We start from the raw sequence: 21,750 nt of genomic DNA on the forward strand, positions 1-21,750 counted from the left end.
ATACTACATATTAGTGAGCATGTGGGGAGACAGAAACATTCGTGTAAACTGGTGTGTCAATTGGTACAGGTACCTTGGAGAATAATTGGAAATATTTCATCAAGTTAAAGATATATACAAATCTTTAGGTATATATCGTTGAGAAACATCCTTCAAGGACTTTTCAATGCAGGCACTTGGTCAGAACAAAATATTGCAGACAACTGCCACGTTCATCAAGAGAATGGAAAATAATGGCGTATTTATACAAGAGAATCTCATAAGGGAATTAAATAATATGAGCTCTGTCCCTGTGTTCCAACATGGCTAAATCTTGAAACCTAATATTGCCAGGGAAAAAACTGTAAAAATGTTACACTGAATGGTCCATTTATGCACATTGTTAAACATACTGAACCATATATTGCTTATAGATGTATTTGTATGTATGCAGAAGTAAAAAAAATGGATCAATGAGACACACTTCAACATTAGGGTAGAGGTGGTGAGAAAGAGTTTGTTTTATTTGACTGTATAGTGCTTTTTAAAATAAGATCTGATGTGCATATAACAAAATGTTGATATTTATTAAATTTGGGCGGTGGGTGCATCAGGGAATATTATGTTGTTTTCTCTACCTTTATATTATATACACTGAGATATTTCAAAATTAAATATTTGAATTTGACCATACCACTGACAGTTGTATGACAGGGGACAGTCTATGAAGATATTTTTCCTCTTTCCAAAACAAAAATAAAACCATTCCTGTCACACAGGTGTCACACAGTTGCCACACACTGATAATGTTGTCTAGTTTGACTGACCCCCAGGGTCAGAAAAATCATCCCCAAATCAAGAAGCAAATTGCCGATTTGGGCATCAAGGTGGGTTGATCTCTTTGGACTCCTGGAAGGGACTTGCAATCCAAGTGGACGAGCCCCTCTGTTGAATGGGGCCACACTGGTCTGGCTCCATAGGCTTTGCAGCAAAAACTGGGCATCCAGTCAGAGGACTGGTGAGAATTAGGCAAGGGGTGAAAGATGCCCACTTGGCATCCCACTCTCAGCATGCCGCCTGGAGCTTACTCTCTTTGTGGAGAACATTTCTGATTCATCTCCACCCATGCTCTTCTGGGGACCAAATATTTGACACTGTTACTCTGGCTGCAGCTGCCACTGGTCCAGATGTAAAGAGTTATCCTAAAAGAGCACTCATGGTACATTCAGTTTTATATGGTTTCATAGCTCCTGGTTCTAATATAAAATAACATGAGACAATGAAAAAAATTATGGCTTGAAACCTGTTTGATGAAGGGTTTGTGAGGAGGCAGAGTCTTATTACATAAAGTCTCACCTGTATTCACCTGCGCTCTGATCAGCATGAATAATACACATTGGCAAACGATCTGATAACGTGTGTTCTTTTCAGATGAAAATTGGAGAGACCCACACGGATATTGAGCTGAGTGCGTTGTTGCCCAATACGGAATACACAGTCACAGTTTATGCTATGTTTGGAGAAGAGGCCAGCGACCCTGTTACAGGACAAGAAACAACATGTGAGTGGTTCAGTCACTCAGATGAAATGCTGTAATAAAAGCCCAAACAAATATGGGGATTCTGAATTAGAAATACTGGTTTAGGTTGAAACCTCGTAAGAGCTAATTGTAACGTAAGAAAATGTCTAATTTATTTAGGGGAAGGAAGTGTATTTCTTCTCGTCTTGTTGTTATTGAGTCACATGGATTCTAGAACTGAACTGTGGCATCTTCTAGATGATGCCACCAGTGTCCTTGTCTAAATCCAAATGCTAGAGCAGAATATGGGGGGAAAATATGGGCTTTGGAATCAGAGCAGCCAAGATGTGAATCCCAGCTAAAGTCATATTTTGGGTGGGTGAAAATGGGCAAGTGATGAAGCATTATTGAGCCTGTGAAAGGAGGAACAATAACCTTATAGCATGTGGTTGATAGAAGATTAAATACAGTAATACAAATGAAAGTTATTAACACACAGTTACTCAATATTTTTTTTACTCCCACTCATACCAAAATTCACACATTTTCTGAAAATCTTTGATGTCCTCCTGACCTCAGACTATTATTATTATAATTAGTTTTTAAAAATTGAGTAAAAATTGTATTGGCAAGTCTAATTTGGGTAAATGTAGGGAGTTCATAATATTTTTAAGAGTTGTAGTTATCTATTTGAAAATGTGATATAGAGAAAATGCTACCCTGCCAAACTAACAATGTTTTGTCACCTACGATTAAAAATAGGGGTCTATTCATTGTGTTTTGAATAAGAAAGGGCAAGGAGATGGGGTCTCTCACATCCCTCTGAGCCTGGAAGGAGGTGAATAGCACGATTTCTACTGTGCTTTTTGTCTTGAAGATTCTACTTGAGAAACATACAAAGAAATTTAATGATAAGGAAATTTTCTCCCACATCCATTCTCTGTTAGTCGAGGCTATGTTGTCTTGCTCTTCAGAGGAAGACCGGTGTCATTAAAACAACAAACCACAAAACTGGGAGAGCCCAAGAAAGAAGGAGAAAAGAAATAAGTCAGGAAGCATCTAATATATCACTTAAGTCAATTTTGGGACTCTGTAGATGTGGAAGGAAAACTTTTCCCAACCACCCATCTCTCTGTTTCACTCAGAATACTCATTTGTTTATTCAGGTTTCCCCCACCCTTTAAAAGTAGTGTTCCCATGAAACCCTTCGCAAGCCAAATGACATAAAGCAAAGAGGCAATTAATTTTAGGACACATCTTGCTAATGGATGCACAAAATAAATCAAGATAAAGCACAGATGCTCACAGACAGAGTTCAAAGCTGTGGTGGCTTGATGCTGAGATGCTGAGTGTAGTTTCCAGGGGAAGGAGCTAGGCGGGGCCGCTCTTGCTGCCTGGGGTGCGCGCTGTCTCCATAATGGTTTGCTGCAAAGCAGAGCCTGAATGCTATTTTTGCTTTTGCCTTTTTTTATAAAAGCAAAAATCCTCTTTAGATTTCTTTCAGTCAGTGAAACCTTGAGTTAGGTACTAATGTTGGTCCTTTGCAAGAGCAAAGTGGCCTAAATTGAACTTTCAAAAATCAGATACTTGTAGTTTTAAAAAGTGTCCGTGACTCTTTCTCATTAGTAGTTGATTTTTTTAAAAGTCCTAAAAATGATATCCTGGCTACCTGTTCCTGAGACTGACACTTTTATGCACGGAGGAAACTAGACATTGTTCCACTATACTGCCAAGAGTAACTGAACTCCAGAACAATTTAGAGCTAAGTGTGCACAGCACTTAAAGTAATTACATTGCTTTTCTCTCTTGTACACTTTCTAGCCCTTTAAGTGTAGAGAGTCACCAAGTCCTATAGGTTCTTTATTACCATATAGTCGGTACATATGGAATTAATGAAAGTGTTAGCTTTTGGGGTGAGGAAACATCATGCTTATGGCTACAGCTGACAATTGTCATGATTTATCTCCTAGGTTGTTATTCTGCTGGTTCTATCGGCACAGGCTCTCAAATCAGTTGATCAATTGCCTGGGTTAAATTCAAACTGCTCTTCTGCTTCTACTAACTGTGACCTTGGCCAAGTTACCTCAGGTTCATGATCTGTATAATGGGGCTAATTGTAACTCTATCCTTGCTGTCTAAAGTAAGGATTTAATGAGATAACGTGTTACATCTCAGGCTCATAGAAAGCCTGCAGTCAATCTTAACAATTGTTTTTTACTGTAAACCTGTAAAAGCTTACGAAGCCCTCAAAGATTATTGACAAATTTTATCTGTTGACTCAGAAAGGGGTCCTTCAAGAAGTGCAAAAAGCTTTGGAACTGATAGTCAGGAATCTGCAGAAATATTAACACCTCGTTAAATACTTTTAAAGCCACAGCAAAGTGTTTATTTTTATCTCGTCTCCCAAAGCCAGCGGGATGTATCCAGGGCAAGACTCCTACTCGTTGATTCAAGAAATATTTATTGAGAACTTGCGATACTGGGGATAAAGAGGGGAACAAAATTAAACCAAATTCTGCAGTCCCCTGAGATTATAGTATATTTGAAGAGAAAGACAAGAGACCAATAAATGTGCAATTAAAAAAAAAAAAAAAGAATCCGGGAAGGGAGTTAGGTAGTATTGAGGTGGAAGGATTATTTTACATAAGGTGATCATGGAAAGCTTCACTGAGAAGGGGACACATGTTCAGAAACCTGAATCTTGGATGACTCCAAGGTTTTTGGCCTGAGCAATGGGAGGCATGGAGTTTTCATTTGTTCAGAGAAAGAGACTGAGAGAGAAGACTGGGAGAGGTGGCAGGAGTCAGTGGTTCGGGTTTGGACATGTTAAGGTGGAAATGCCTAATAGATACTCAGTGGAGATGGCAGATGGGAAACCATTTCACGTATGGGAAACTGTGGATCGGAGGAGTAGAGTGACTTTGCCAGGATCCGATGATAGTTGAATGCAATAGCTAAGATCTAATTTCAGGTGTCCTGGTTTTTGATCCATTAGTTTTTTTTATTTGTATCAGCCTATAATAATAGCTTTGACTAGAAAAGAAAGGCACAGAAGATTTACCTAAACCTCATTTATTTCTAAGAATGTGTAATTGTTTGCTGCTATTCATTCTCTACAAGGAAAACTTTTTTTCTTTGTTGATGTGTTAATGTTCTTTGTTATCAGTTATTATCTGGGTGAAATTTTTCATATGTAAGTAGTTCAGAAGTCAGAGGTGCTGTGTTTTGGGAGTCTTTTTTACATGTATGTTATTTAAAATTGCATTTACTGCAAAGTGCCCTTTATTGCACTGAACTCCAGAAAAATTTTATTTTTCGTTTACTGCAAAGTGCCCTTAAGTCCACCCAGAAACCTGAGAATCTCCAGTGTTGGCTCTAACAGTGCTCGGTTAGCCTGGGACCCAACTTCAAGAAAGATCAGTGGTTATCGGATTGTGTATAACAACGCCGATGGGACTGAAATCAATGAGGTAAGCTGTGGAACAGGATGTGCGTTTTTCCGGTGGTTGGGTCTTAGTTTTTTATGGCTATGTAACCGATCATCCCAAAACACAGTGGCTCAAAGCAGTACTAATTATTTATTTTCTCTTGCTGTTTCTGTGGGTCAGGAATTGGAGTTGGGTGTGTAGTTCTGGCTTGGGATCACTCTTGAGACTGTAGCCAGGTAGTGGCTGGAGCTGATGTCATCACAGCAGCTTCCATGTTCATGTCTGGTACCTGGTCTGGAAAGACTAGACCAGCTGGGAGTTGGAGCGGTGCTACCAGGGAAGCCCTATATCTCTAAGTAGATTCTTCACGTGATCCCTTCAGCATGACAGCTTTCGGGGAGCTGGACTTTTTACCTGCTGGCTCAGGAGTCCCCAGACATGTATCCAGAGAGACAGAGAGAGTGCTGGGTGAAAGCTGTGTCACCTTTTGTTACCTAGCATCAAAAGTCACAGAAATATCACCTCCACCACACTCCATAGGTAGGAGACGCCACAAGTCCCTGCATGGATTTAAGATGGGGAGGAGAACAGTGCCAACCTATGGTGGGAGGCAAGTGGGATGAGAGATAGATATTGACACAGCCATCTTTGGAAAATACAGTCTGCCCCAGCGAATAGGGATAAGGAAGTATGTATCTTGACACAAGTAGTAAACTAGAAATATCAGTGTTTTTCCGGTTATCCCTCTGCTTTTTAGTAAACCGGCATCTGAAAGACCCTAGTTCAATGAGCTTACATTGAAAACTGAATCATTCAGGTTTTGTGTAGGAAGATACTTTCAAATAATAGAACTTATTGAAACCCATGAAGATACAGTATTTTGCACTCAGTGACGAATACTCTTCAGAAATTCTCTCCTTGGAAATATATTTTAGCAGGCTAGATAGCAAAGTTATTTTTATTTTTTTTTCCTTATCTTGGTCCAAGAAGCTAAGACAACAAGGGAAATAGGTTGGATTACATGATTTCTGTTTTCTGACCAAATAAAGCACATATTTTCATATGCAGAGACAAACTTTTTCCTACAAGTAAATCCAAGCAATATTTTGCGGAATGTGCCGTCATACGGGACACTAGGCAATGAATGGACCATAACTGCACATTTGCTAACAGCACAGAAATACTGTTCAGCATCTTTCATTAAATCGTCAAAAATCCTGAGGGCAAATAATTCTGACAAAGCTGGAATCTTTAGACTAGCTGCTTTGCTTTTGAAGATGAGATCCTGGAGTAGAAAAAGAAGGAAGTCTAAAGCACCGAGCTATTGGTGTCTCTTTGTTATCACCAAGAAATAAACTACTTTCCCAAGGGTTGCAAATTCAGCTGTGTAGGAAGGTTATTCAGATAATGTAAATGAGTGCAGAAATTGTCACACCTGCAAAGAAATACAGTCTCACCTGTTTTTCTTGAAATATGAAGCTACCTTAGGTTATATTTCATATTCCCATTTTGGGGACATGCATGTAAAAGAAATTCTCTACTGAAAGACAACAATAAATGACAAGGGACAATGGGTTACAGTGACACGGATGCTGGGTGTGGTGGGGACTACCCTGCTGGGGAGTTTGTACATGTTCATCCAAGAAGCAGCCGGTGTCAGCTCCTGAAGACGGTTGCTGCACAGAAATCTAGCCGGGGGCTGCCAGGTCTTGTTCCCCTTGACTATGTGACCAAGGATTTTTATTTCTGTGTGAAACTTGCCGATTTTAAAATGTTGACTCATTGAACAATTAAAATATCAGGGCTTCCCTGGTGGCGCAGTGGTTGAGAGTCCGCCTGCTGATGCAGGGGACATGGGTTCGTGCCCCGGTCCGGGAAGATCCCACATGCCGCGGAGCGGCTGGGCCCATGAGCCATGGCTGCTGAGTCTGCGCGTCCGGAGCCTGTGCTCCGCAACGGGAGAGGCCACAACAGTGAGAGGCCCGCGTACCGCAAAAAAAAATAATAAATAATAACATAACAACTGTATTCACTAGCATGTTTTTTCACTGCAAAATATTCTTATTTGGTGATAATTTTTCTTGAAATAAAAATAATTTATCATATATAAGTAAATATGAGTTATATAAATATATTTATATTTTTTATTGAGGTGTAATTGACATATAACATTATATTAGTTTCAGGTATACAGCATGATGATTTAATATTTGTATTCATTGTGACATTTCATAATAGGTCTAGTTAACATCCAGTTAAAAAAAATTATAGCTGTTCTGGCCTCTCATGGCATTTTACGTTATTTGCCTTTATAAATAATGACTCCAGACTAATAATATATTTGTTAAGAAATACATGTGCTTTTTTGCAGTGTTTTTCAATCTTGGGAGTGCCTTTGGCATTTGCTATTTCTAATTTGTATTGTGCTGGGAAATTAGAAAGCTATGTTTGATAAAACAATTTAAAATATGAGTAAACAGACCATGAATAAAAGTCTGAGAACATTTTATTTGAGTAAAATGCATAAACAATGTGTAGATTTTGTAACATTTCCATTTTGACTGGTGTGTGTGTTCTTAATTCTTAATTGTTAACCATGCAGTTGAAACTAAAGGTTGCTGGATAAGTGTCTTATGTAAATCAAATATTACTTTACCTAGTTTTGGAATATATGATTTTAAGGGTGAATATTCCTACCATATTTTGCTTTACTTCTATTAATTTAAGCTTTTATTTAAAGATAATGCTACAATTGGATTTTTAGGAAATTCCCAAAATATTCTGGAATGAATTTCAAAATATCCCAACTAAAATCTACTTACTACATAACATGTAATTGATTGTAAAAGCTTGTTTTCAACTCAATTCCTATTTCTGTGCTTCACTTCCTCCCATCTTCCCTCCTTCACTTCCTCTTCCTCCTCTGTGTCTTTTCTGCATGACCCCTCTCCCTAACTTTTGGAGACCAGAAAAAAATAAAACAGAGCACTTAAACAAATGCTGCTGCTACTGATGATGGTGATGGTGATGATTATGATGATGATGGTGGTGATGATGATGGTGGTAATGATGATAGTGATGATTATGGTGATGATGGTGATGGTGATGATGGTGATGGTGATGAGGTGGTGGTGATGATGGTGATGATGATGATGATGATGATGATGATGATGATGATGGTGGTGGTGATGGTGGTGGTGATGATGGTGATGGTGATGATGATGGTGATGGTGGTGATGGTGATGATGGTGATGGTGGTGGTGATGATGATGGTGATGATTATGATGGTCATGGTGATGAGGATGGTGATGGTGGTGGTGATGATGATGGTGATGATTATGATGGTCATGGTGATGAGGATGGTGGTGATGGTGATGATGATGATGGTGATGATGATGGTGATGATGATGGTGATGGTGATGATTATGGTGATGATGATGATGGTGGTGATGGTGATGGTGGTGGTGATGATGATGATGGTGATGATGATTATGGTGATGATGGTGATGGTGGTGATGGTGATGATGATGATGGTGGTGATAATGATGGTGATGATGGTGATGATGATGATGATTATGGTGATGATTATGGTGATGATGGTGATGATGGTGATGATGATGATGGTGATGATGGTGATGGTGATGGTGAGATGATGATGGTGGTGATAATGATGATGGAGGTGATGATGATGGTGATGATGATGATGATGGCAGCTAACACACATTGAGTGCTAATCCTGAGACAGCCTCTGAGGTTTTTACAGAGAGCACCTTGTGCAAATTTTATAGAAAAAAATGTTGCTAAAGCCTGACCTGTCAAACTGCAGAAAGAAGTCATCTCAGATAGCATGTACTGTGAAAAGATTTGGGGAAATGTGCAAACATGATGGAGAACTAAAGTGCTGCCATTTGAGTTTTAGAAATGAAAGGCCATAGTTTTTAGACTCTGAGAGACAAGTCCAGTCCCCTACAGCAGTGACTCAACAACAGAGCCCAGAGCAGAGCCCAAGTCCCTCATTCCTCATCAAGGATTCTCTTCATCCATCCTAGAATAGGCTGAAGTGAAGTTTTTGCTAGACAGTCTGAAAATTTTTTCTCAAAAATCGTTGCATAACAATGAATCATAGTCATTTGTTACCATTTTCCCAAATTCTTCTCTTACATCTTAAAAGTACTACCAATAAAATGAGTTCCAGAACTTAATCTAAAACATAACAAGTAAAAATAAATGATACCTAGAAGTTTTCATTTAATGAAATAAAATGATCAATAATTAATGCATAAAATATGGTCTGTTCAGCATCAAATAAAATGTTTTTAATAAACTAGATCTTTTCAACAGATATATATATGTTGAAAAAATATATAAATATATATATTCAATATATAATGTTCAAAATACATATGCCTTTACATATTTATATGTGTATATATATGTGTGTATATATATATATATATAAATATACACTTATATATAAGTATACCAAGGCCTAACTATTCATTCCAGTTAATAGTTTTATGTCTCCAGGAAAGTTGGTTAAGGTCTTTGTGCCTCAGGTTCCTCATTTGTAAAACAGTCATTGTAAACACCTAGTGTTTGACGGGGGATAGGAGGCTAAATAAAACACTGAATGTAAGGTCCTTGGCACATTATAAATGCTCAGTAAATCTTAGCCATTACGATTCAAAACAACAGAAAGCAATAGGAAATATAGTTTAGAAGACCATCTTGAACTCATATTTTAAGTATTTGTCTTCTCTGTGAGTTTAAATAATGGAGCCATACTGTAAATAGTATTTACAAACAGAGAATTTAGAGCGTGAAACCCTTGTGTTTAAGTTTTAGGAACTAGCTGGCTTACCCTTGGGCAAGTTCCTTAACTTTTCGGAGTCTCATTTTTCCCGTCTTCCACTTAGGGGTAAGAACGAGCTACCTTACAATGTTGTGGTAAGGATGTAAGTACAACTAATGCATGTAAAGCATGAGATAATACCCAGACCAGAGTAAACATTAAATGCTAAGAATTACCCATAATATTATCAGGCCTAGATTCAGAAGAAGATAATACATATTTTCAATTAACTATTGGCTATGTAACCAACACCCGGCCTTAAAATAACAACCCATAGATTATGTAACTTGGGCAGGCTCAGCAGGGTCAGCTTGTCTCTGCTCTATGTGGTTTCAGCTAAGGTGACTCTTACATTCATCTGGGAACTTGACTGGGCTGGAACTTCCAAGATGACTTCAATCCATGTCTGGGGTGGCTGAAAAGGCTGGGGTTGGCTGGTGCTCTCTAGCAGAGTGACTCAGAATTCCAGAAACGTGAAAAGGGAAACTCCTTCCCCCAGGGCTGGCAATCTTTTTTTTGACTTGAGGTCAATTCCTTCAAGATGTCTGTGGTTTCTGGATTAACTTTTTGCTCAGATGAGCCCCCTCCCTTTTTTTTTAATCTCTTGTAAAATGGATCTTTGGTGCTTCCATCTCAGTTTTCATTTATGTATTCTATTCACTATAATTCAACATACAGTAGCAAAGAAGCTAAACAAGGTCCTGACCTCAAGGGGCTTACACTCTATGCAGGAAATAATAAACATCTTCTACTAGGAAATAAAATGATTTCAGGCTGGGATGGGTGCTAGGGAGAAAACAAACAAAGGCAATGTTAGGGAATCACCCTACTGAGATACGTAGAAAAATGAACACCCCCATGAGGAGGTGAAATATAAGTACAGTCCTGACAGACGGTGAAGCCCTAATTTTGAAAAGAGCCAAGGAAATAGCGTCTCAGACAGAATGAATTGCATGTGCAAACTCCCTGAGGTGGGAAAGACATGGAAAGAAAGTTGGTGTGTCTGACCAGGGATTTCTCTTTTTATGTGAAACTTACCAATTAAAAAATGTTGACTCAGGGAGGGAGATGCAAAAGGGAGGAGATATGGGAACATATGTATATGTATAGCTGATTCACTTTGTTATAAAGCAGAAACTGACACACCATTGTAAAGGAATTATACTCCAATAAAGATGTTAAAAAAAAAAAAGTTGACTCATTGAAGAACCAAACTAACAGCAACTGTGCTCACCTTCTCCTGCATGGTTCTCATCTATTTAACTCCTACAGAAGTTATAGTGCATGTCTGGCTACTCCTAGCAAATCCGGCTATAAACATTACACTTATTTGTATTAGCATTGCAAATTTTGTGTACTTCACTTTCTATATCTTTAATGAATGGAAATAATATTGGTTGTAACTATGTCATGAGAATTAACTGATAGGTATTCTATTTAAGGTTGTAAGATTAGAAATGTGAATATCTAAATGGTTTTATAATTTAGTATCTCTTTTGCAGTACTTACAGCTCTGCTGCCAGCCAAGTGAACTGCAGACAATAAAATGGCTTCTGTTTCCTATATTTATTTATTTATTTATTTTTTAAACATCTTTATTGGAGTATAATTGCTTTACAATGGTGTGTTAGTTTCTGCTTTATAACAAAGTGAATCAGTTATATATATACATATGTTTCCATATCTCTTCCCTCTTGCATCTCCCTCCCTCCCACCCTCCCTATCCCACCCCTCCAGGTGGTCACAAAGCACTGAGCTGATCTCCCTGTGCTATGCGGCTGCTTCCCACTAGCTGTCTACCTTACGTTTGATAGTGTATATATGTCCATGCCTCTCTCTCGCTTTGTCACAGCTTACCCTTCCTGCTCCCCATATCCTCAAGTCCATTCTCTAGTAGGTCTATGTCTTTATTCCTGTCTTACCCCTAGGTTCTTCATGACATTTTTTTTCCTTAAATTCCATATATATGTGTTAGCATATGGTATTTGTCTTTCTCTTTCTGACTTACTTCACTCTGTATGACAGACTCTAGGTCTATCCACCTCATTACAAATAGCTCAATTTCGTTTCTTTTTATGGCTGAGTAATATTCCATTGTCTATATGTGCCACATCTTCTTTATCCATTCATCCGATGATGGACACTTAGGTTGTTTCCATCTCCAGGCTATTGTAAATAGAGCTGCAATGAACATTTTGGTACATGACTCTTTTTGAATTATGGTTTCTCAGGGTATATGCCCAGTAGTGGGATTGCTGGGTCATATGGTAGTTCTATTTGTAGTTTTTTAAGGAACCTCCATACTGTTCTCCATAGTGGCTGTATCAATTTACATTCCCACCAACAGTGCAAGAGGGTTCCCTTTTCTCCACACCCTCTCCAGCATTTATTGTTTCTAGATTTTTTGATGATGGCCATTCTGACTGGTGTGAGATGATATCTCATTGTAGCTTTGATTTGCCTTTCTCTAATGATTAATGATGTTGAGCATTCTTTCATGTGTTTGTTGGCAGTCTGTATATCTTCTTTGGAGAAATGTCTATTTAGGTATTCTGCCCATTTTTGGATTGGGTTGTTTGTTTTTTTGTTATTGAGCTGCATGAGCTGCTTATAAATTTTGGAGATTAATCCTTTGTCAGTTGCTTCATCTGCAAATATTTTCTCCCATTCTGAGGGTTGTCTTTTGGTCTTGTTTATGGTTTCCTTTGCTGTGCAAAAGCTTTTAAGTTTCATTAGGTCCCATTTGTTTATTTTTGTTTTTATTTCCATTTCTCTAGGAGGTGGGTCAAAAAGGATCTTGCTGTGATTTATGTCATAGAATGTTCTGCCTATGATATAGCTATTATGACTTCTTTCTTTTGCAGGTTGAAGTTGACCCTATTACTACATTCCCTCTGAAGGGCTTGACACCCCTCACCGAGTATACTGTTGCCATTTTCTCCATCTATGATGAAGGACAGTCGGAGCCTCTGACTGGAATTTTTACCACAGGTAAGCCTTATTATGGTTTGAAAAGTTTCCAAGAGTAACTGTATGGAAACCAGAAGCTGGAGCAGCTTCTTCAATTGTGATTTTGAAGAGATTGCATTTTAATATTTGTTTACTTTATAGTATTATTACCCAATGAACAGTTAGGTGAGTAGAATGCCTACTGGCTAATCATGTTCTTTCAAAGCAAGGGAAAGAGAGACAGGACCATCTAAGTTCAAAGGTCTCAGTTAAATAAAAGTGTGCATTGTTTCTTCCTGATCTCACACTGTTTCTTTTGTTCTATTGACATAAAATTTTCACATTTCTTCCATTGATATATGTGTATATTAAGTTGAACTTCCAAAATTAGAGCTCTCCAACAGTTTTTGACCTACAAAAAATGACGGTTTCATACCATTTAACCTAATACATCAATCTATAGCCAATAATTATTTTCATGAAGCTTGCAATATTAATACAACAATATGGGATATTTTAAATACTAAAATGAAAAGTAAAGCATGAATGCATTATTTTTCTTTTCTATATATATCTTGTAGTCAACAAATATAACTTCTTTTTGCCTCCTGGTGGAAAAATTCTATTGTTTGCTTTCTGGACCTATCATGAATTGCACTTGGAAACAAATTTAGTGCTGTATTGAGATGAGAAGGTAATTTGGAGAGAGATGAGAGATAAGCTGGACTGAGAAATAATCTTCACAGAAAAAAGTTCAGTAATTTTGCAAAATCTCTCAAGGGCTAACTGTAGTTGGAATTCTCATGGTATCCTGTCAAAGAGCTTTAAAATCTCTGATTTCATATAATAAAAATCAATGACTGACAATTCATTTTTGGTGTAATTAGATGTTATGGTCTCTGTTGTACATCCCAGAAGTGTTTAAGCAGTGAAATAATGGATGTCTGATAAATTATACTTCACTCCTGATGGCAGCCACATGTACAAGATTAAAAGGATGAACGTTCTTCTCTAGGATTTAACTTATTACTAGAGAGTGATTTAGGCACCAACGTGAATAAAGCTAAAAGTGACATTTCTCAGGCCTCTAGGGCATCATTTTGTTAATTTCTTCAAAATACTTGGAAAATAGTATCTTTGTAAAGTAATGAATATGGCAGTCTTATTTTTTTTTTTTTTATAGTTAATGAAAAGGGCCAAATAGAGAATCTAAGAGTTCTGGAAATTCCAGGAAAACTGTAAAAATCTGCTGTGTCCCTGGTCTTCCTAACTTGTTCTGTGGGTAAATGCTGGAAACAGAAACATAAGCCCACACTGGACTAATTGGCGCTGCTTTCCCTGCTTCCACGTGCTTTCCTAACACAAGAGATTCACCAGAGGGTGTTCTCTACCTGTGGCCCCGGGGAGCTGCTTGAGTTATGGTTTTCTTCCCTTCTCAGTTCCCTAACAAAATCTCCCTCCTTGGCTTACAGAGGAAGTTCCCGCCCAGCAATACTTGGAAATTGCTGAGGTGACAACAGATAGTTTTAGAGTGACCTGGCATCCCCTCTCAGTTGATGAAGGGCAACACAAGTTGATGTGGATTCCAGTCTACGGTGGGAAGACTGAAGAAGTGAGTTGTCTGAGGCTGAAAATTAATCCAGGGCGTTTTATCTGGAAGTGAATGCCCACTGCTGCATTTGAGTTGGTCTTTGTTTTAAGACACATTGAGAATCCCAAAAGTACTTACTGTTTTCCATGACCTGGAGTTTTACAAATGTCAAATCATATGACTTTTGTAAAATTAAAATGCATTTTTGCTAGGGCTTTAGTTATATATGTTATGGATTTCCAGATTCTTTGATAGTCATAAATGAAATTTTTAAAAACTTCAAAAAAGGCCCCTTTTGCAATATTAATCGTTTATTTGCTGAGAGATTTGAAAAGAAAAAAGTCTCTGGTTTGACTTTAAAATTGAATTCAACGGCCCTGAAGTTGTTTATGCTTAGTCACTTATTGCTTACGCTCGGGATAACATCTTTCCATTTTATTATTTTTTCTTAACTTTTTCCTATGTTATTCAAGTAAACCCAGTTACTAAGCACCAAATACTTTTCAGGTTGTCCTAAAAGAAGACCAAGACTCATATGTTATTGAAGGCCTGGAACCTGGCACTGAATATGAAGTTTCCCTGTTGGCTGTACTGGATGGTGGAAGTGAGACTGAGGTAGTGACTGCCGTTGGGACCACACGTAAGTCTTGGTCAGGCCAAGATGGACTTCACAAGCTCCGACCATTTATTCTGACACACTCTTCACGCCACCAGGTTCCCTGCACATCAGCCTTATTCCTGGCTACAGAGGCTTTGTCCCTAGAACTCTTCATACATTTTTACCTTTAATGAAAGCAATATGTGGAGCATCTTATTAGACTCCTAGTCTATCATCACCTAAAGGCAGGGACCATATCTGTCTTGTTCACCATTATGTCCCCAACACTTAGCACAGTTCTTGGCATATTTTAACTGTGCAATGAATATTTGTTGAATGGAGGAATGGTTGGATGGATGGATGGGTGGATAAATGGATGGATAAATGGATGGATGGATGGATAGATGAAATAAGTTATAAATGAGCAAACAAATAAATATAGGGCAAAAATGTCCAAGAGTTTCTGGAATTTCCCAAGTTGATCTTGGTTCCAAGAATCCACAAAATTCACTTGCTGATTCATGTGTCCCTTCATTTTTTAAGTATGAGGTATTAACCACATATTAAATTATCTTTGATTGGGTTCCCTGGAGCCAGATTCTGAAGTAGAAAATTGCATCCAGAAGGTTTATTGAAGAGTGTAGTTGGGAGATATATCTGTAAGGAAATAGGACTTAGGGAGAAGCTAAAACAGAGCCCTCAGCTAATTCTATTAGAAATTCTGGACCTGGTATGACCCTTCTGAGTGGTCCCAAGTTGAGTCAAAGGGGCTGGGCCTTTCTATCCCCGCATCCCCAGTGATTGGAGGCAGGCCATCCCCTGACAGAGTCTGCAACCCCAGGCAAGGCAGTTACCAGAGCTCTGAGCCATTGGCAGCTGTACTCCAGAAGCTGCTGGATGAGTATGTTGTTGAAGAGGGCATCTAGGCGGATCACCACACAGCAGCTCCATCCACTGGTTGTCCAGGGTGGATACAAGAAATAGCAGATGCACTTCTTATTGTCTTCCTTGCTGGTCCTATTTGGCAGCCCCTTTACAACTTGATCTATAGCACTGTTTAATTTCCTTTCCTCACCATGGTTATGCCCCATTTCAAAGTAACTGGGAGGTTTCACAATTTTATAGATGTAATTCAAGTGTTTATATGAAGGCGGGTATCTGTGATTAGAAACTACCTTCTTTGGGTTTGTTTCCTTATCTGTGGAATAGATACAATGTCTACCTTACAACTCACTTCTCTCTTGCAACCGTGGTCAAGGTTGTTGTGAGAAACAAGTGACATAGGTGAACTTTTCTTTGAAAACTATAAAGTGATATACACAAATGTATAGAGTTATCATCATTACAGAATTTTAAAGTGAGGAATATTTTTTTAGTTGACAGTGTTTGGACAGAACCACCTACGACCGAAGCACCTACCAGGCCTGTGACATCAGGTAAGGACAAATAGAAGCCTGTTTACCCATAAGAAAAATTTGATTTAAACAGAAGTTATATTATCCCAGTTTTATTTGATTTATATGATTGATTAGGAACAGGGCATACCAGTTCAAATTTCACTCCCCTCAGAGCTCTCAACCTCTTCTTATCCCTAAATGCTAATTGGTCTTCTCGTCTACTAATCAGTATCACTGTGGTACTCTCTATTTTTCCCATCTTTGTTTTGAATTCGCATTCTAATCTTTTAGAGGACGTTAGTATCCAGCCCCAGGAGTCTCTGCCCTACTCTTGGTCTCAGTGCCTTCTCCTATTGCTTTCTGTTGAGAATTATTCATATCATAGTTTCCATGCATTTCTGTGGGTAACTGAGCCGTGGCTGGTGTATTGGTATTCCTACATCAGCTATTTTCTCTCTCAGCTTAACTCTCCCCTCCATTATAATATACCTCCCAACTAGTTGTCATATTTATTTCTTGACCTAAAACCTTTCAGTGAATCTCCAATACCATTCATTTATTCATTCATTCACTGATTCATTCATTCTTCAGTTAACCTTTACTGAGCCCTTCTTTATGACCCCACATCTCTTAATCATAACATACAAGATGCTTCCTGACTGGGTTCTGCTTCCTTTCCTGGCCTCAACCATATGTTTCATGCTTTTCCCATATCCTCCTGCCATCTAGAACTCCTAACCCTGAAGGTGAGATGTTGCATTCTGTACCTACAGCCTAGTAGGTAAAGTTTTGCCTGATAAATGTCACTCTCCTGTCTCCTCTGTGACACTTTCACTATTTTTGTCGACTGTAGATCATTGTATGTCTTAAAGGCCTAACCAGTCTGACATACAGGAAAAGCTCAATGAACGTTTGCTGAATGAATGAATAAATGAATGAAGAGTAGAAAGAGTCCATGGAGATGGACAGAATGAAAGGAAGTTGGCACAAGAGGGAGAAGAAACAATGGGACAAATGAGAGAGCAGTCACTTTGGGAGATGAAAAGGAACGTGTCAGAGAAAACGAGTGAAGGAGTGTGGACAGATTTCAGAGAAAGGATGAAATCCATGTGGCCTGAGTGGATAGAGGCAGCCCTGGTGGGAGATTTGTGCTTTGAGTGACAAGTGTTAAAACAGAAATGGGGGACCAGGTGATGGGATGTGTATTGGATGCTAGATTGCACGCCGAGGTTGACCACATTTGGTCCCTCACGCCCACTTCTCCAGCTCAGCTCTAATGTGAAGTTCTCACAGTCGTGCTCCCCTTTGGGCTCCCCTTCTGGTTTCCTAGTCTAAGGGCTGCTCCCCAGTTCCCCTTCTTAGTGTATATACAGAGCTGGTGGTTTGAGGGATCCATGATCTCACCTTGAGATCTCTTAAGCCCATTTTTGTTTGCTACCAGTAGGTATCATGGCTCTCTATTAACTAAAGCTGAGTTGTTCTCGCTTCACCTGGGTCTACATGGTAGAGATACATTAAATGATACTTGTTGTCATGTCCACAAATCATCTCTGTAGCTCATTTTGAAATATGACGGATGAAAAGTTCCTTAAATACTTGGTTGTGTTTATTCCAGTTTTCCGCACGGGAGTCAGAAACCTGGTTGTAGATGATGAAACCACTTCTAGCCTGCGGGTAAAATGGGACATTTCAGACAGCAGTGTGCAGCAGTTCAGGGTGACCTACCTGACTGCTCAAGGGGACCCTGCCGAAGAAGTGGTAGGAACGGTCTGTATAAATACAGCTGACTAGCAACTCCACAAGTTTCCTGACTAACCAGGCTAACGAGACTATTTCCTGAGATTAACGCAAGCTTTACTCCCGTTTCTTCATTTCTCTGGAAACTAATGTTTTTGCTTGATCCAAACTTAACAACTGGTCTCCTGATGACTTTCTGTCTCCGAAACGTGCTCCGCATACAACCTGCTTTAAATTGATAAAGCATCTGAACCTTCTTTACCGCTTTGCTTCTGTTGCCTTGACAACTTGTTAGAGCACAAAAATTGGGTCATAAATAGTCCATTATACATTTGTCTGTGTGTGTGGGTATATGTGTGTGTGTGTGTGAGTGTGTGTATACTTTTGATATGTAAATTTTTAATATATAAACTTCTTTTATTTATTTATTTTGGTTGTGTTGCATCTTCGCTGCTGCACGCGGGCTTTCTCTAGTTGCGGTGAGCAGGGGCTACTCTTTGTTGCAGTGCACAGGGCTTCTCATTGCGGTGGCTTTTCTTGTTGTGGAGCACGGGCTCTAGGCATACGGGCTCAGTAGTTGTGGCGTGTGGGCTCTAGAGCACAGGCTCAGTAGTTGTGGCACTTGGGCTTAGTTGCTCCGTGGCATGTGGGGTCTTCCCGGACCAGGGATTGCACCCGTTTCCCCTGCATTGGCAGGCGGATTCTTAACCACTGCAGCACCAGGGAAGTCCAATATATAAAATTCTATATGTATATGTACACATATATAACTTTTTTGCCCTTGGGAATCTGATTAAAAGTTTTTAAATGAAGCATAACTCAAAGGTCTTCTTTATGCAGTTGAAGTGTTCCTAATGAAATGCCATCCATTAACAAATAGTTGTATTTTTCACTGACATTGACTCTCTTTGAGCAGATTTATAGTCATTTCTAATGTATTCTTAATCATGAGTGTCTCCCTGTGGGATTTAGGTTTTTATGTGTTGAGTTTTCTTTAAGTTGTTTCATCTGTATTTGTTTTTCTCTATTGAAAACCTGGGTAGACTCTTTTTTATTAAGAAATAAAGTGTTTTTATTTTTTAAAATTAAAAAAAATTTTATACAGTTTTTAAAGGTTAGTTTCCATTTACAGCTATTACAAAATATTGGCTATATTCCCCACTTTGTATAATATATCCTTGAGCCTATCTTACACCCAATAGTTTGTGCCTCTAACTCCCCACCTCCCCACCTCTCCCCACCGGTAACTACCAGTTTGTTCTCCGTATCTGTGAGTCTGCTTCTTTTTTGTTTTATCCGCTAGTTTGCTGTATTTTTTAGATTCCACGTATAAGTGACGTCATACAGTATTTGTCTTTCTTTGCCTGACTTATTTCACTTAGCATAATGCCCTCCAAGTCCATCCAAGCTGTCACAAATGGCAAGATTTCATTCTTTTTTATGGCTGAGTACTATTCCATTGTGTATATGTACCACATTTTATTTATCCCTTCATTTGCTGATGGACGCTTAGGTTGTTTCCATATCTTGGCAATTGTAGGTAGTGCTGCTGTCAACATTGTGGTGCATGTATCTTTTTGAATTAGTGTTTTTGGAAAACTTGGGTACAGTCTTAATCGTGGCCTTCCCATGTTTTCTTTATTTACACCATACCATTCCTTTTACTCTAGAACCTGAAAATTGTTTCCTAGGCGCACTTCCCATCAGGCCCAATAACTCCGGTTTGTATCCAAGAGAAATTTTTCCTTTTAGTTATGAAATATGCTTTACTTAGCTTCATTAGTTGCATTTCTTTCCCTCTGCTGCATTATATTTGTGACACTCTAGGAAAGAAATCTCCACATACATTATTGTTCAAGAATAGCATTATTGTGCTCGCTTCGGCAGCACATATACTAAAATTGAAACGATACAGAGAAGATTAGCATGGCCCCTGCGCAAGGATGACACGCAAATTCGTGAAGCGTTCCATATTTAAAAAAAAAAAAGGAAAAAAGAATAGCATTATTATCCTTTCTTCTTTTTCCTTACTTATAAAGCCTTTGGTGGCAAATTATTTGTATCTGTATGATATCAATACATAAACCATGGTTTGAGCTCAAGAGTCTCTCAGGAAAGTACTTAATTTCAAGCTGATGGATGAATTGTTGTAGAACACAATGATAACACAATGGACAGTAACCACGTCCACTGTGAATAAGCAGAAGGTCCCTGAAATCGGTCTGGGAGTACTTTTGGAAAATTAATGGACACTTGAACAAAATAGGTTGAATTATAAATTCACTCGGATCATAGATTTCAAATAATCCATGATTGGAAAATTCAAAAAAATTAAAATTGTGCTTAGCCGTGGTAACTAAAGACCTAATTTGGATGTTTTACTTTCCCTGTTATTGCCCTCATGTTTTAACTTAGTCCCTAAAATGAAACCCATAAAAACTTCCCAGAGTGAGAGTTTTGTTTTGGTTTTTGTTTGTACTCTTACCAAGAAACACATTAAGCTTCTTGCTAAATTATTCCCGCTAATTTGGAATGAGTTACAGTTTAATCTTGTGCATGCACTTACAAGCTATGCAAGGTAAAATAATAATAATATTTACTTTGGATTATCTCTAGATAATTTTCCCTTTGCTAGTTTCTTTCATTTCACACTGTTTATTTTGAAACAAACTTGGACACCTAGATGAAGAAGAAAAGATCAAAAGTCTTCAATACACATGTGCCCCAGCTAAACAAACCCTGAATAAAAATGAAAAATATTGATAACTTTGTTGGTGATTATTTACTGTGCAGAAATATTTTTGCTACACAGAAGAAAGTACTTTAGAATTCTTTAACTCTCAAGCCCCTATAGTGAATTCCAATGAAATTGGATTTGTTCACTCTTAATTTACAGGCATATTTTCAAGGACTCACCTGAGGAGTAATTGAGAATTTATATCTCAGTGTCTTATGAAATGTTACTACTATGTAAATGTAACGTATTATTATTACTGAAGACAGAAAGTGCATGCATCTAGATTTAGATTATAGAACCAACGTAGGTCAGGAACTTGAAGATCTATGTTCACTCCCACACAGCAAATGCATATCTTAAATATTTTCTTTTTTTTGTTTTTTATTGAAGTATAATTGATTTACAATGTGTTAATTTCTGCTGTACAACAAAGTGATTCAGTTATACATATATATATATTATATATACATTCTTTTTTTAAATATTCTTATCCATTATGGTTTATCATCCCAGTGCTATACAGTAGGACCTTGTTGTTTATCCATTATGTATATAATAGCTTCACCTGCTAACCCCAATCCCCCACTCAACCCCTCCCCCAACCCCTTCCCCTTGGCAACCACCAGTCTGTTCTCAATGTCTGTGACTCTGTTTCTGTTTTGTAGACAGGTTCAACCAAATGAATATCTTAAAATAATGATGCAGGCAGGGAAAGACAGATGGCTAAACCATATTACAAAAGTGAGCAAAGAAATGTCTGGATAAGAGAAATGCCTCTTACCATCTTTCCAAATTTTCCTTAACTATAAAAGCTGATTAAATTTACCTGAGGAAATGATAAGCTAAAGTATTGAAGTTAGAGAATAGTATAGGTATATTGTAAACCAAAGTCAGGCTTTAATATATATAAAGGAAGGGGAATTAAATTTACTTTTCCAATTGAGGTTAAGTGAAGTATTTCTT

The 21,750-nt window shown here is 38.2% G+C and overlaps 1 protein-coding gene and 1 non-coding gene across 5 annotated transcripts in view; both read left to right on the forward strand.

The window, feature by feature from the left end:
• COL14A1 (collagen type XIV alpha 1 chain) overlaps window positions 1-21,750 on the forward strand; it is a 272,810-nt gene that overhangs the window by 112,447 nt on the left and 138,613 nt on the right. For 3 of the 4 annotated variants that reach the window (XM_049700665.1, XM_033419891.2, XM_033419893.2), the window contains 7 exons: window positions 1,411-1,540; window positions 4,829-4,968; window positions 12,643-12,769; window positions 14,200-14,339; window positions 14,826-14,958; window positions 16,293-16,352; window positions 17,929-18,080. In XM_049700665.1, coding sequence (XP_049556622.1) covers window positions 1,411-1,540; window positions 4,829-4,968; window positions 12,643-12,769; window positions 14,200-14,339; window positions 14,826-14,958; window positions 16,293-16,352; window positions 17,929-18,080 — 882 coding nt within the window. The remainder of the gene's footprint in view (window positions 1-1,410; window positions 1,541-4,828; window positions 4,969-12,642; window positions 12,770-14,199; window positions 14,340-14,825; window positions 14,959-16,292; window positions 16,353-17,928; window positions 18,081-21,750) is intronic. The other variant, XM_049700664.1, reaches the window with a different exon arrangement.
• Window positions 19,922-20,028, forward strand: LOC117199705 (U6 spliceosomal RNA). Its single transcript, XR_004481027.1, has one exon. It is a non-coding gene; the product is annotated as a U6 spliceosomal RNA (small nuclear RNA).

This window comes from Orcinus orca, chromosome 17, assembly GCF_937001465.1.
Source record: "Orcinus orca chromosome 17, mOrcOrc1.1, whole genome shotgun sequence".
NCBI classification, from domain to species: Eukaryota; Metazoa; Chordata; class Mammalia; order Artiodactyla; family Delphinidae; genus Orcinus; species Orcinus orca.